The sequence below is a fragment of the Vulpes vulpes genome, chromosome 14 (genome assembly GCF_048418805.1).
Source record: "Vulpes vulpes isolate BD-2025 chromosome 14, VulVul3, whole genome shotgun sequence".
NCBI lineage: Eukaryota > Metazoa > Chordata > Mammalia > Carnivora > Canidae > Vulpes > Vulpes vulpes.
In genome coordinates, this window is record NC_132793.1 from 62,875,978 (window position 1) to 62,891,721 (window position 15,744).

General features: G+C 37.7%; 1 protein-coding gene across 10 annotated transcripts in view; it reads left to right on the plus strand.

The window, feature by feature from the left end:
• KIAA0825 (KIAA0825 ortholog) overlaps positions 1-15,744 on the plus strand; it is a 388,584-nt gene that overhangs the window by 98,702 nt on the left and 274,138 nt on the right. For all 10 annotated transcript variants that reach the window (XM_072736775.1, XM_072736778.1, XM_025992891.2 and 7 more), the window contains one exon: positions 9,839-10,000. In XM_072736775.1, coding sequence (XP_072592876.1) covers positions 9,839-10,000 — 162 coding nt within the window. The remainder of the gene's footprint in view (positions 1-9,838; positions 10,001-15,744) is intronic.

Here is a 15,744-nt window from a genome sequence, read left to right on the forward strand (position 1 = left end):
ATCAAGGGTCCACCTCAGTGCCCGTCACCCATTCCCCTCCAACACCCGCCCTCCTCCCCTTCCACCACCCCTAGTTCGTTTCCCCGAGTTAGGAGTCTTTATGTTCTGTCTCCCTTCCTGATATTTCCCAACATTTCTTTTCCCTTCCTTTATATTCCCTTTCACTATTATTCATATTCCCCAAATGAATGAGAACATACACTGTTTGTCCTTCTCCGATTGACTTATTTCACTCAGCATAATACCCTCCAGTTCCATCCACGTTGAAGCAAATGGTGGGTATTTGTCGTTTCTAATTGCTGAGTAATATTCCATTGTATACATAAACCACATCTTCTTTATCCATTCATCTTTCGATGGACACCGAGGCTCCTTCCACAGTTTGGCTATTGTGGCCATTGCTGATAGAAACATCGGGGTGCAGGTGTCCCGACGTTTCATTGCATCTGAATCTTTGGGGTAAATCCCCAACAGTGCAATTGCTGGGTCGTAGGGCAGGTCTATTTTTAACTCTTTGAGGAACCTCCACACAGTTTTCCAGAGTGGCTGCACCAGTTCACATTCCCACCAACAGTGTAAGAGGGTTCCCTTTTCTCCGCATCCTCTCCAACATTTGTTGTTTCCTGCCTTGTTAATTTTCCCCATTCTCACTGGTGTGAGGTGGTATCTCATTGTGGTTTTGATTTGTATTTCCCTGATGGCAAGTGATGCAGAGCATTTTCTCATGTGCATGTTGGCCATGTCCATGTCTTCCTCTGTGAGATTTCTCTTCATGTCTTTTGCCCATTTCATGATTGGATTGTTTGTTTCTTTGGTGTTGAGTTTAATAAGTTCTTTATAGATTTTGGAAACTAGCCCTTTATCTGATATGTCATTTGCAAATATCTTCTCCCATTCTGTAGGTTGTCTTTTAGTTTTGTTGACTGTATCCTTTGCTGTGCAAAAGCTTCTTATCTTGATGAAGTCCCAATAGTTCATTTTTGCTTTTGTTTCTTTTGCCTTTGTGGATGTATCTTGCAAGAAGTTACTGTGGCCAAGTTCAAAAAGGGTGTTGCCTGTGTTCTCCTCTAGGATTTTGATGGAATCTTGTCTCACATTTAGGTCTCTCATCCATTTTGAGTTTATCTTTGTGTATGGTGAAAGAGAGTGGTCCAGTTTCATTCTTCTGCATGTGGATGTCCAATTTTCCCAGCACCATTTATTGAAGAGACTGTCTTTCTTCCAATGGATAGTCTTTCCTCCTTTATCGAATATTAGATGACCGTACATTTCAGGGTCCACTTCTGGGTTCTCTATTCTGTTCCATTGATCTATGTGTCTGTTTTTGTGCCAGTACCACACTGTCTTGATGACCACAGCTTTGTAGTACAACCTGAAATCTGGCATTGTGATGCCCCCAGCTATGGTTTTCTTTTTTAAAATTCCCCTGGCTATTCGGGGTCTTTTCTGATTCCACACAAATCTTAAAATAATTTGTTCTAACTCTCTGAAGAAAGTCCATGGTTTTTTGATAGGGATTGCATTAAACGTGTAAATTGCCCTGGGTAACATTGACATTTTTACAATATTAATTCTGCCAATCCATGAGCATGGAATCTTTTTCCATCTCTTTGTGTCTTCCTCAATTTCTTTCAGAAGTGTTCTATAGTTTTTAGGGTATAGATCTTTTACCTCTTTGGTTAGGTTTATTCCTAGGTATCTTATGCTTTTGGGTGCAATTGTAAATGGGATGGACTCCTTAATTTCTCTTTCTTCAGTCTCATTGTTAGTGTATAGAAATGCCATTGATTTCTGGGCATTGATTTTGTATCCTGCCACGCTACCAAATTGCTGTATGAGTTCTAGCAATCTTGGGGTGGAGGCTTTTGGGTTTTCTATGTAGAGTATCATGTCATCGGCGAAGAGGGAGAGTTTGACTTCTTCTTTGCCAATTTGAATGCCTTTAATGTCTTTTTGTTGTCTGATTGCTGAGGCGAGGACTTCCAGAACTATGTTGAACAGCAGTGGTGAGAGTGGACATCCCTGTCTTGTTCCTGATCTTAGGGGAAAGGCTCCCAGTGCTTCCCCACTGAGAATGATATTTGCTGTGGGCTTTTCGTAGATGGCTTTTAAGATGTCGAGGAAAGTTCCCTCTATCCCAACACTCTGAAGGGTTTTGATCAGGAATGGATGCTGTATTTTGTCAAATGCTTTCTCTGCATCTAATGAGAGTATCATATGGTTCTTGGTTTTTCTCTTGCTGATATGATGAATCACATTGATGGTTTTACGAGTGTTGAACCAGCCTTGTGTCCCAGGGATAAATCCTACTTGGTCATGGTGAATATTTTCTTAATGTGTTGTTGGATCCTATTGGCTAGTATCTTGTTGAGAATTTTTGCATCCATGTTCATCAGGGATATTGGTCTGTAATTCTCCTTTTTGGTGGGGTCTTTGTCTGGTTTCGGAATTAAGGTGATGCTGGCCTCATAGAACGAATTTGGAAGTACTCCATCTCTTTCTATCTTTCCAAACAGCTTTAGTAGAATAGGTATGATTTCTTCTTTAAACGTTTGATAGAATTCCCCTGGGAAGCCATCTGGCCCTGGACTCTTGTGTCTTGGGAGGTTTTTGATGACTGCTTCAATTTCTTCCCTGGTTATTGGCCTGTTCAGGTTTTCTATTTCTTCCTGCTCCAGTTTTGGTAGTTTGTGGCTTTCCAGGAATGCATCAATTTCTTCTAGATTTCCTAATTTATTGGCGTACAGCTGTTCATAATATGTTTTTAAAATCGTTTGTATTTCTTGGTGTTGGTAGTGATATCTCCTTTCTCATTCATTGTTTTATTAAGTTGAGTCTTCTCTCTCTTCTTTTTAATAAGGTTGGCTAATGGTTTATCTATCTTATTAATTCTTTCAAAGAACCAACTCCTGGTTCTGTTGATCTGTTCCACAGTTCTTTTGGTCTGGATATCATTTAGTTCTGCTCGAATTTTAATTAACTGTCTTCTCCTGCGGGGGTGGGGTCTATTTGTTGCTTTTTCTCTAGTTCCTTTATGTGTAAGGTGAGCTTTTGAATTTGAGATCTTTCCAGTTTTTGAATGGATGCTTGTATTGCGATGTATTTCCCCCTCAGGACTGCTTTTGCTGCATCCCAAAGATTTTGAACGGTTGTATCTTCATTCTCATTAGTTTCCATGAATCTTTTTAATTCTTCCTTAATTTCCTGGTTGACCTTTTCATCTTTTAGCAGGATGGTCCTTAACCTCCACGTGTTTGTGGTCCTTCCATACTTCTTGTTGTGATTAAGTTCTAATTTCAAGGCATTATGGTCTGAGAATATACAGGGGACTATCCCGATCTTTTGGTATCGGTTCAGACCCGATTTGTGACCCAGTATGTGGTCTATCCTGGAGAAAGTTCCATGTGCACTTGAGAAGAATGTGTATTCAGTTGAGTTTGGATGTAAAGTTCTGTAGATATCTGTGAAATCCATCTGGTCCAGTGTATCATTTAAAGCTCTCGTTTCTTTGGAGATGTTGTGCTTAGAAGACCTATCCAGGGTAGAAAGAGCTAGATTGAAGTCACCAAGTATAAGTGTATTATTATCAAGGTATTTCTTGAGTTTGGTTATTAATTGGTTTAAATATTTGGCAGCTCCCACATTCGGGGCATATATATTGAGGATTGTTAAGTCCTCTTGTTGGATAGATCCTTTGAGTATGAGATAGTGTCCCTCTTCATCTCTCACTATAGTCTTTGGGGTAAATTTTAACTTATCTGATATAAGGATGGCAACCCCTGCTTTCTTTTGAGGACCATTTGAATGGTAAATGGTTCTCCAACCTTTTATTTTCAGGTTGTAGGTGTCCTTCTGTCTAAAATGAGTCTCTTGTAGACAGCAAATAGATGGGTCCTGCTTTTTTATCCAGTCTGAAACCCTGCGCCTTTTGATGGGGTCATTAAGCCCATTCACGTTCAGAGTTACTATTGATAGATATGAGTTTAGTGTCATCATATCTATTCAGTCCTTGTTTTTGTGGATTGTTCCACTGAACTTCTTCTTAAAGGGGAATTTTAAGAGTCCCCCTTAAAATTTCTTGCAGAGCTGGTTTGGAGGTTACATACTCTTTCAGTTCTTGCCTGTCTTGGAAGCTCTTTATCTCTCCTTCCATTTTGAATGAAAGCCTTGCTGGGTAAAGTATTCTTGGTTGCATGTTCTTCTCATTTAGGAACCTGAATATATCCTGCCAGCCCTTTCTGGCCTGCCAGGTCTCTGTGGAGAGGTCTGCTGTTACCCTAATATTCCTCCCCATAAAAGTCAGGGACTTTTTTTCTCTTGCTGCTTTAAGGATCTTCTCCTTATCTTTGGAATTTGCAAGCTTCACTATTAAATGTCAGGTGTTGAACGGTTTTTGTTGATTTTAGGGGGGGATCTCTCTATTTCCTTGATCTGAATGCCTGTTTCCCTTCCCAGGTTAGGAAAGTTTTCAGCTAGGATTTGTTCAAATACATATTCTGGCCCTCTGTCCCTTTCGGCGCCCTCAGGAACCCCAATTAAACGTAGGTTTTTCTTCCTCAGGCTGTCATTTATTTCCCTTAATCTATCCTCATGATCTTTTAATTGCTTGTCTCTTTTTTCCTCAGTTTCCCTCTTTGCCATCAACTTGTCTTCTATGTCACTCACTCGTTCTTCCACCTCGTTAAGCCTCGTCGTTAGGACTTCTAGCTTGGATTGCATCTCATTTAATTGATTTTTAATTTCTGCCTGATTGGATCTAAATTCTGCAGTCATGAAGTCTCTTGAGTCCTTTATGGTTTTTTCTAGAGCCACCAGTAGCTGTAAAATAGTGCTTCTGAATTGGCTTTCTGACATTGAATTGTAATCCATATTTTGTAACTCTGTGGGAGAGTGGGCTGTTTCTGATTCTGTTTTTTGAGGTGAGGTTTTCCTTCTACTCATTTTGCTCAGTGCAGAGTGGCCAAAAACAAGTTGTCTTGGGAAACGGAGAAAAAGAGAGAGAAGGAAAGAAAAGAGAAAAAGAAAAAAGAGAAAGAAGAAAAAAAAGGGGAAAAAGAAAGAAAGGAGAAAAAAGAAAAAAAAAGGGGGGGGTGGGGGAAGCAATCAGAAATCAAGAAGAAAGAGAGAGAAAAAAAAGCACAAAACAAAACAAAACAAAAACAAAAACAAAAAAAAAAAACACGGGGGAGTATCTTCCGATTCTGTATACTTTAAGTCCCTTGACTTCCCTTGGAACTGGTCCGTGTCGCTGGTCTTCTGGAGGAGGGGCCTGCTGTGCTGATTCTCAGGTGTTAGCACTTGGGGGAGCTGCTCTGCCCCTGCCTGGTGCAGGGCTCAGTGGGGGGTGTTTACCCCGTGAGACCCCGGGAGGAGGCCACAGTGGCGGGGGCAGCTCTGGGACCCTGGAGTCAGCTCCCGCAGTAGCTCCGGGGCTCTCCGTCTGCAGGGCCTGGGGGCTCCCGGGCGGGGCCGCTGATCTGCTCAGTTCCAGGCAGGAGCGTCCTTGCTGTCCTGGGCCCTCCCGGCCTCTGCCTGTCCCGGGGGGAGGCCGGATCCTGGGCTGTGTCCCGGCGCCCTGTGCTACGGGGCCTGCGCTGTTGGATTCGCGCCGCCGCCCGAGCCCCTCCGAGCTGTTCCCGGAGCCGCGCCGCCCCCTCTGCGGAGCTTCTTCCTCCGCCCGACCTGCAGCCTGAGCTGCTCCCGGAGCCCCGCAGCCCCCTCCGCGGAGCCGCCGCCCGAGCCCCTCCGAGCTGTTCCCGGAGCCGCGCCGCCCCCTCCGCGGAGCTTCTTCCTCTGCCCGAGCCGCCGCCGCTGAGCTGTTCCTGGAGCCCCGCAGCCCCCTCCGCGGAGCCGCCGCCCGAGCCCCTCCGAGCTGCTCCGGGTCCCGCAGAGCGCTGCAGCCCTTAGGGAGCTCGGCGCATCTCCCGGGGCGCAGTTCCTCTGTTACTGTCCCAGGGAGCCCGAGGGCATCCCCGCCTTTCTGGGGATCCTGCTCCAATTCCCCGGGAGGCCTTTCCACGGGGAAGGTCGGTGCAGCTCCTGCTCCTCCGGGACGGGGCTCTCCTGTCCTGGGGACACTCGCCCCGGCCTCAGCCCGGCTCCTCGCGGGGCCCCTCCCCCTTGGAGGCCTTTTGTGTCTTTATTTCTTTTTCCCCGTCTTCCTACCTTGATAGAAGCGCGAACTCTTCTCACTGTAGCGTTCCAGCTGGTCTCTCTTTAAATCTCAGGCCGAATTCGTAGATTTTCAGGATGACTGGATGGTTTTCTAGGTAATTTGTTGAGGACAGGTGACTTGGAGACCCTGCTCTTCCGCCATCTTGCCCCCCCCCCCCCCCATAGAATCCTTTTCAAATGAAGTTTGGGATATGCCTTTTGATGAGGGACAGACATTCATTTTTCAGTGTAGCACATAAAAAGTAACTTTTATCATAACTCTGTCATGAAGAAAACTTTAAGTTATGTTCTAAACACTAAGAAAGCAAGGAATTTTATATTATGTTTTAGAAAAAATTTTATTAAAATAACATAGGGGAGTAAAAAAATACCCTCAACATGGACTTATTCTTTGTTAGTTGATGGTAAATTAAAATCTTACCCTAAAATGCCAATTTAACTTTTATTTATAATATTATTAGGATTTAGGAGAATTTCGTATTTTCTAAGAACCATAGAGCTCATCCCGTAATAGAGTGAAAATCATTATTTCACATATTTTATGCCAATGATTGATGGCCAGCTAAACATAGTTGCCTGTGTATAAGCCTGTATGTCCAAAACACTTGCATAGTGTTTAAGAAAGAACAGAGAAAGGCCAGATTAGTTTAAGGGGAAAGTGAATAGACTGTATCCAGATAAGGTCTTCTAGGAAGGTGAGTTGGAGGGGAGGAACAAACAGAATGGTGAAAGAAGAAGGAAAGAAAGATTAATTGAGTGAAAATAAATGTACAGGGGAAATCCTTTCCTAATTTGGTTGACAGTGAAGAGTCTAAGGAACAGAAAAATAGGTATGTATAGGCAAATAGAAATTATGACCTAAGATGTGATGATTAGAACTCTAGTCCTATGAGATACTGTGGGGAAAATAAGACAAGTTTGAGCTATGCTATTTCATCCTTTGTGTTTAATTTTGCTTTAATTGGGCCTTCACAAAATGAATTTATCACAGAATTATTTTTCCATAAATTAAGAACCTTCACAGTAGCCCTTGGGAGAACACTGAGCTAATAGTAATAGGAAATAAGGACTGCTAATTAATGGACCACTACCATAATCATTGCTTCTTTGGAACAAAAATGATTAGATTTAGGTCATACATATTATTCTGTCCTCTTTCATTATTAAGTTATAAAGATGCATTGGATGCAAATAGATTTACCATTCACTAAAGTTTAACTTCTGGAATACAAGATTTTTCTAAATCCAGGTCATGAAGGTAAGACCTCTTCATATAGAATCCTCAGACCCTATATAATTTTTAAACAAGTAGCACTCGGGTTATAGTGTTTTGACTCTTAAAGATTTTTTTGGGACTAGGGGTACTTCTTTGTTTACTTTATAAATACAGTACTTCTAATTAAAATAGAGCTGCAGGAAACCTTCTTAATTTCTAGCTAACTATTAAAGAATGAGGAAGAATTCTTAAAGTCTTGAAAGTGTTGCTTATAAATAATTTAGTTCCAAAGGGACATGGTTAAGATTTAGAAAGCTAAATCAGTCCCTCCAACCACATGAACAAAGCTTAAAAGAAATCCAACAGGCAAACTGATAATCGAGCAACAGCTAAATGATTCACAATATATTTATTCTCTTTTCTTTCATTTTTGGATCATGATTTTCATGGCAAAATCTTAGTTAGATGCTGATTGTACATGTTTGTGTTCTCTAGCATGCCTGTGGAAGAATGATGGGTGTGAGCAGGGCTGTTTAGAGATAGAGTTTAATGTATGTGGGTCTAACATCAATTTAGAGATGAAATAGTTTTTGTAGGTACTCATGGGTGTGTGTGTGTGTGTGTGTGTGTGTGTGTGTGTGTGTGCCTTGCTTTGCTCTTTAAGAACAGGACTAAATTCCAGTTTAAATTGGCTGACAGGTCTCTCTCAAATCATCTGCAAAGGTACCATGACATTTTTTGCCCTCAGTAAAAACCTCTATCCTATGGTTAAAAGTCTGATGCCAGCTTTTTAAAGTTTGACTGAGTGAAGTGAATCACCCATTAAATTGGTTTGTTTTTGGAACCTACGTTTTAAATCCATGTGATGAAGGCAATGTTTTTTCACTTGGAATCACCAGACCTTATGTTATTTTTAATTGGCATTCTCAGTATTTTCTTACCAAATGCACTTTACACTTTCTTTAGAAGAGTTTACAAATTTTCCCATTTGTCTTTAAGCCTCAGGATAGTTCTTTAAATACATGTTTTAAGAAGTGACAATAATAAAGGAAGAATTCTTTAAATCCTTGAAAACTTGGTCCCAAGTGCCATTTGGGGAGGGCAGTTTAATTTTTATATGCTTAGAGTATTTTTAGAGATATTTTAGATATATTAGAGGTATTTTTCTATATTCAAGTGGTAGTGTGATTTAATTATAAGAGAAAACAGCATTAATTATAAAAGGGAAAAAAATCAACCTTTATTTATTTTAATTTGGTTTGTTCTCATGAAAGAAATTGATATGACAATTATTTAGACCAAAGTTATTTTTAACCATGATTTCATGAGTTATGTAGTCTAGATTGAACAACTAAGTTACTTCTTTTTAATGCTATCAGAGGAATGCTTCTAAGGTCTTAAAAAGTCATATCCTTTGTCTCTTCATTTTTTCTTTTAAAATTTTATTTTAATTTCAGACTTAAAAAATACTCAGATTCCTCAAATGTTAATATTTTAGCATGCTTCCACATTTGCATCCACTTTCTCTGAAAACCATGTTTTCCCTTGAGAATAGATTACATATATTTGTCCTTATATACTTCAGTGTGTATTTCTTAAAAACAAGACCATTCTGTTTCATAACCACAGTATAGTTATCCATATCAGAAAATTAATAATCAGGGACACCTGGGTGGCTCAGTGGTTGAGCTTCTGCCTTTGGCTCAGGATGTGATCCCAGGATCTGGGATTGAGTCTCACATCCGACTCCCTGCATGGAGCCTGCTTCTCCCTCTGCCCATGTCTCTGCTTCTCTCTCTGTGTGTCTCTCATGAATAAATAAATAAAATCTTAAAAAAAAAAAAGAAATTTTTTTAAAAAAGAAAGAAAATTAATCATCATGAAATAAGAGATTAGATTAGATTGTAGACCTTACTCAAATTTCACCAAATTAACCCAATATTGTTCTTTATAATCAAATAAAGTAAAATACCAATCATGTTAACTTTAGTTATCATGTCTTTTAGACTCCTTTTGGCTAAAACATTTCCTGGTCTTTGTGTTTTGTGTACTTTTAGAGTACAGACCAGCTATTGTGTAGAATTTCTGTCAATTTGGGTTTACCTGATGTTTCTTCATGACTAGATTCAAGTCATGCCAGGCTTTTTAAAGAACAGAACTATATAAGATATGATTTTACAAACAAATCACATTCCTATTTATAACTCTGAGAATCAATATAATTATTTAATTGGCATATTTGCATCAAACAGAATGTTTCTCTCCAGCTTCCCAAAAGAAAAGACACATAAGAGATTTATATGCATTTCTTAAAAAACAACTTTGGTTTAATTGTTGATTTTGATTTTATTAGTTTTGATGGCTTATGGAATCACATAGATTGTTTCAATATTTACTGAGAAAACAAGTAAAATGTACAAATATGATAGTATTGATCTCTTTCCACAGTTACTCCCGAATGCCCACAGAAAAGAAGAAACTTTTTCCTCTCCTTAGATAAACTCAAATTCTTATCGCAACTCATAAAGTCTTTCTTGGAGCTGGAAAAAAATGTTGAAGAATTATTGGAAGAAATATTTGTATCACTGAGGACACCCAGAAATATTTCAGGTAACATGCTTTTTTTGTTTAAATTTATAAATCTATTCTCTCTGTTTTCACTTCTTGCTGCTGAATCTGTACCATTACTTGAAAAAAAAAAATGCATGATAGAATTCTTTAAATGAATTATTTAAATAAATGTTAAATGTAATACACACCATAAAATTACATTTCTATCCTATATATGTGGCAAATTCTATAATTGTAATTGACAAAGCATTGTAATACAATTCTGGATAATGATCTTTAGATGAAATCAAATTAATTTTTTTTTTATATTCAGAGAAACGCAGCCTGCTTATGGAAAAAATAAGCATACTGGATGATCTAGTAGCTCCTCTTCTGCTAGTAGCAGCCAAGTGACCTTGGGCGAAATATTTAAGCTTTCTTAGACTCCATTTTCTCAACTTCAAAATAATGGTGTAGGACTAAACTAACTTTCTCTTTGTTTTCTTTTACTGTTATATGCTTCAAATTTCAATATGTTATGTATGTGAGAATTAAATAATTTAGTGTATGTATTTAAAAGAAAGTCTGGGGATCCCTGGGTGGCGCAGCAGTTTAGCGCCTGCCTTTGGCCCAGGGCGCGATCCTGGAGACCTGGGATTGAGTCCCACGTTGGGCTCCCAGTGCATGGAGCCTGCTTCTCCCTCTGCCTGTGTCTCTGCCTCTCTCTCTCTTTCTGTGTGACTATCATAAATAAATAAAATAAAAAAATAAAAGAATGTCTAGTAGGTCACAATAAAGGTGAGCTGTTATAAAAGTAATTCTAATTTTATACAGTTTTTAGTCTTTTTTTTTTAGTAAAGATTTTATTTATTTATTCATGAGAGACACAGAGAGAAGACAGAGTCATAGGCAGAGGCAGAAGCAGGCTCCTTGCAGAGAGACCGATGTGAGACTGGATCCCAGAATTCCAAAGAATTCTTTGTACCCTCTAAGCCACCTAGGCATCCCTATTTTTTTTAGTCTTAGCAAAATCCTTTTGAAGAAAGCTATGCCATGTATGTTAAAATAATATTTCTAACATTAGAGGTGAAATTCAAAGGCATAATAGTTAAAATATGTTCATATCTCTACTTACAAATATTTTCATCTACATCAGAAAGTTCTCTTTTACATGATACCATGTATCATTTTAAGGACAATAAATATAGTTGGTGGCTGCATTTGCAAAACAAAGTGAGGGAACCAAATGATTAACAAACAATCAGAAAATTTCAAACCCCAGTTTCATAGTAAGGATTTACATTTATTTTAATATGTTTCCTTTTGTGTTTATTTTGCCTGGGTAAATAATGTTGGAAAAGTTATAGGGTTGAAGTTTCTTTTATATTAGGCATGGTTTACCGCCCTTCTCGGTGTCAGATTAAGTTTTAGTAGCACTGTAAAATTATAAAGTAGATCATTTTTTCAATTTTGGAGAAAATTTGAAGAAAAATTGAGGTGGATTTCAGATTTCTAAAGCTGACAAAAGTCCAATAGGAAAATAATATAAATATAAGACAGAAAATATGAAAATTAGAGGACAGAATGGAAAAATAGATTTAATTAGGAGATAATATGAACCCTAGAGGGTCCTATATACTAAACTGACTGGGTCGAAGAAAGATCTAGTAGATCAATATGACATCCTAATTTTTGATTGACATCTTGGTGCCTCAAGCAGTTGACACTTGGTGTTGCTACTCATCCATCATGCCTGGCTAGGATTTTGCATCTCACATCCACATCTCTAGCAGATCTTTTCTGAAGTGTAGATCAAGAAACAGAGCAGACTCCCAACACATCTAGACTCTTACCTCTTGGGACTCATACTGTGTTGGTCCTAGACCAGGATCTAGAGAAATTAGGTAAATTTTAATAACTTTATTCCTTTAAAGGGAAGCATTAATTCAAAATTATAATTGTATTAGAGAAGTATTATAAAGATACAAAACTCAAATGGTCAACAATTGAAGCAAAGGTTTGATATTATCAATTTCGGAAAAAGAAGACTTATTTAGATTAAAATTGAGCAATCTCGTGATTTGCAAATGCTATATATTTGAGGGAAATGGTTACCATTATTGAATAAAATCAACAGAGAAAATATATAATTATGCTACAACATTCTACCTTACCCAAATTTGTTATTATATAAGCAGCATGGCAGATAAAAGTAACTTCAAATCCATTAATAAGAATGTATTATAGAAGCATGGTTGTGGGTTTTTGAACAAAGTATGTGAAAGGAATTTTAAAAGACAGGTGTAAGAATGTCTTAAGTACTAGACCATCCCCATATGATATATGTTACCTCATTGTTGAAATTCATATTTTTTTATAACAAAGCTAAGATTGACTTAATGTGACATAACTTTATATAAATGGCTCCTTGAAAAGAATGATTATGAGGGAAATCATCAAGAAAAAATCAATTCTTATCAAAAGCATCGGTTTCTTAAATCAGGAAGGAAAAGATTCCTTGAAACAGATGATTAAAGAAACCAAATGCATCTTAAGTTACCTGATAGTTAATGTTTTGCTTGGAAATCTTGTGTGGGAGGGAATAAGGGGGGAAAAAAGATCAAGTCATTTGGTTTCCTGTGTGTTTCTTTTAATTGGAGCATATTTTGCTAATAAAGATCTTGGAAAGAGTTGCCTACTATGTCCATGTAACCAAAACAATGTGATGAAAATGAGGGCTTTTTTTTTTTCTTATTGTCCAGATGTTTTAAAAATATCCAGGGGCTTAACATCACATAGAGAAAATATAAAGATAATTAAATATTTTACTTTTTACTTTGATGTTTACCACTATATTGTCAATTTAGCTAAATTGGCAGTGCTCTTAGTAATTTGAATATGATGCAATAGATTTTGTAGAGACATAGAAGTATTTTTAGAGAGAAATATTTATTATTATATATATTTCCTTTTTTTTTTTTTTTTTTGGTCATGACTTGATGGTTTTCTATTTTGGTCATTTCAGCAAATGATAGGACATTATTTGACTATAATGGTACCTTACGGTATTTCTTTTAGGTGATCATATCTTCTGGAGTGGGCTCAGATTTGATTTATGGGGCACTTCTAATGCTCCTTTGGAATAAAGTTGTTCTTTGGGCAATTCCTCAAATTTTCCAAAGGTGGCATCTGAGATTTATCTAAACCAGGAGGTTTCTTGGCCCTCATTTTTCTTTAGCCCCAGCAATGACAAAGAGCAATGGCTGCTTCAATTGGATGTAAGAAGAACACTTAGGGTTTGTCTCAGAAGAATCAAAGATTTCAGATCTTCTGAAAGATTGTTTGTACTCTTAGGGGGTCTTAAGAGGGGTCAAATGGCTTCTAAGAGTTCCTTAGCTAGATGGTTAAGGGATTGTATTAGGGAGGCGTATGTAGTTAAGGTAAAGAGGCTCCTAGGGTTTGTAAAGCTCATTACACTAGGACTTTAGCTGTTTCTTGGGCAGAGAGGTCGAAGGCTTCCACATTGGAAATTTGCAAGGTGGCCACCTGGGCTTCTCTTCATACTTTTTCATAGTATTATCTCTTGGATGTAGTCTCTTCCACAGATTCAGCTTTTGGTGGGAGGTTGCTTGTGAGCCAGAAAAGAACAGTGAAGAAAAGAAAGACTTGTAGTTCCCACTTAGAGCTGCCAACAAGGCAAGTTGCTTTGTAGTGCACACAATGGGAGCCTATGAAGACCAATTTGGGTGTGAAAGTGGATGTCACAGGGAAGTACTGCCAACCTCTACTCTCTATGAAAGAAAGCGACAGTGTGGAAACTAACCAGAAATGTAAAATGAACCACAGTGAACTCTTTAGGGGGAGACTATTTAGCAGCTGGCATTCCTGTGACCCTCTGCACTCTACTGAGGTCCTTAATCTGGGCATACTCTTAAGGAAACCAGTGTTGACTGCATACAAATAAGTATGTTTTATAGTGATGAGCCAAAAATGAGCTACTTCTCTAGGGAATGCTAATAAGTATATAGAGTTTTCAACATATATTTAAATAGATAAAATAATTTATCACACGCTCACAGAGCTCGTAAAGTTTGACAATGCCAAATTTTGATATTGACCATTTTGAGTTCTAAACAAACACAAAAATGCCTTTATTCATTAAAACCACAAGATATTTATTAGTCTAGAATCAATCTTACTACCTTAAAATGATCCCTTTTGCTCTTTACATAGGATTAGGTTTTCAATTTTTTTTTAACTTTCTGGGGAAAGATTGTATTCTAAAAGTTATCATAACTGCTTGATAATTCATTTTCAATATTACTATGGAATTGCTTACCGGCAAAAGAAGTCTTGAGAAGCTTATCTTTTTTTCTTATCCATCTTGAAAATAGACAAATGGTTCGCATAACATCAAAGCATGCTACTTTGAGTGAATAAGCATAATGTATTTGGAAGTGAAATGATAAATATAAGATAATTAACTTTTTTTATAAGTCTCAGACTATAGCTGCATAATGGCAGATAGTTATTTCCAGAAATAAATCTGCAGAGCTTGTACCTTGAACTAGTGTTATTTTTCTAGACCTAAATATCTTTTTTTTTAAAGATTTTATTTATTTATTTGAGACACCCTGAGAGAGAGAGAGAGAGAGAGAGCACAAGCAGGGAGAAGGGTCAGAGAGAGAGAAGCAGACTCCTCACTGAGCAGGGAGCTTGATGTGGGGCTCGATCCCAGGACCCTGAGATCATGACCTGAGCTGAAGGCAGACACTTAACTGACTGAGCCACCCAGGTACCCCAAATATCTTTTTACATTAGCTGGTTTTATGAGCTCTCTGTAGAAAAGTAAAGTGACATTAAGAATCTAAACGTGGTCCCGTCATGTCATTAGCTATTTGATCTTTATTACTTTCTTCTTTAAAATTTGTTTTGAATAGTAGTTGATACATTAAAGACTTTTAATAAGACAAAAGAATATATTGTGAAAATTAAGTCCTTTTCCACTCTAGTTTTCCAGTTTTCCTTTCCAGAGACAACTATTTTGTATATATCCCCAAGTTAAAGTAACATGAAATCTTGTCATACTATGCAGAGCTTCTTTTTTATTAACAGTTATATAGAAAGACGTCATTCTTTCAAATAGGTGAGTAATTCTCCAATGATATGTGTACTGTAATTAACCAGTTACTCATTGATGAGCATTTAGGGTTCTGTTTTTCTCTATATTTGCTACCACAAATTATGATATAGCAAATTTCCTTGAACTTTGTCTTAAATGTGCACATGCATATCTGGACAGTAAATTTCTAAAGTGAAATTGCCAAGTGAAAACGTATAGTAGTTAAGAGAATGAAAAGACAAGCCATAGACAGAAAAATATTTGCAAAACACATATCTGATAAAGGGCTTATATCCAAAATATACAAAGAACACTTAAAATTCAACAAGAAAACAACAACAAAAACTCAATTAAAAATGAACAAAAGATCTAAACAGAGTCCTTACCAAAGAAGATATACAGATGGCAAATAAGCATATGAAAAGATGCTCAATGTCATGTGTCATCAGAGGAATGCAAAGCAAAACAAAGAGATATCACTACACAGTTGTTATAATGGCTAAAATCTGAAACACTAACAACACTAAATTCTTACAAGGATGTGAAGCAACAGGAACTCTCACTGATTACTGATAGGAATGTAAAATAGTATAGCCTCTTTAGAAAATGATTTCATTGTATCCTACAAGCTAAACACTGTCGTATATGATCTAGTAATCACACTCCCAGATATTTACACAAA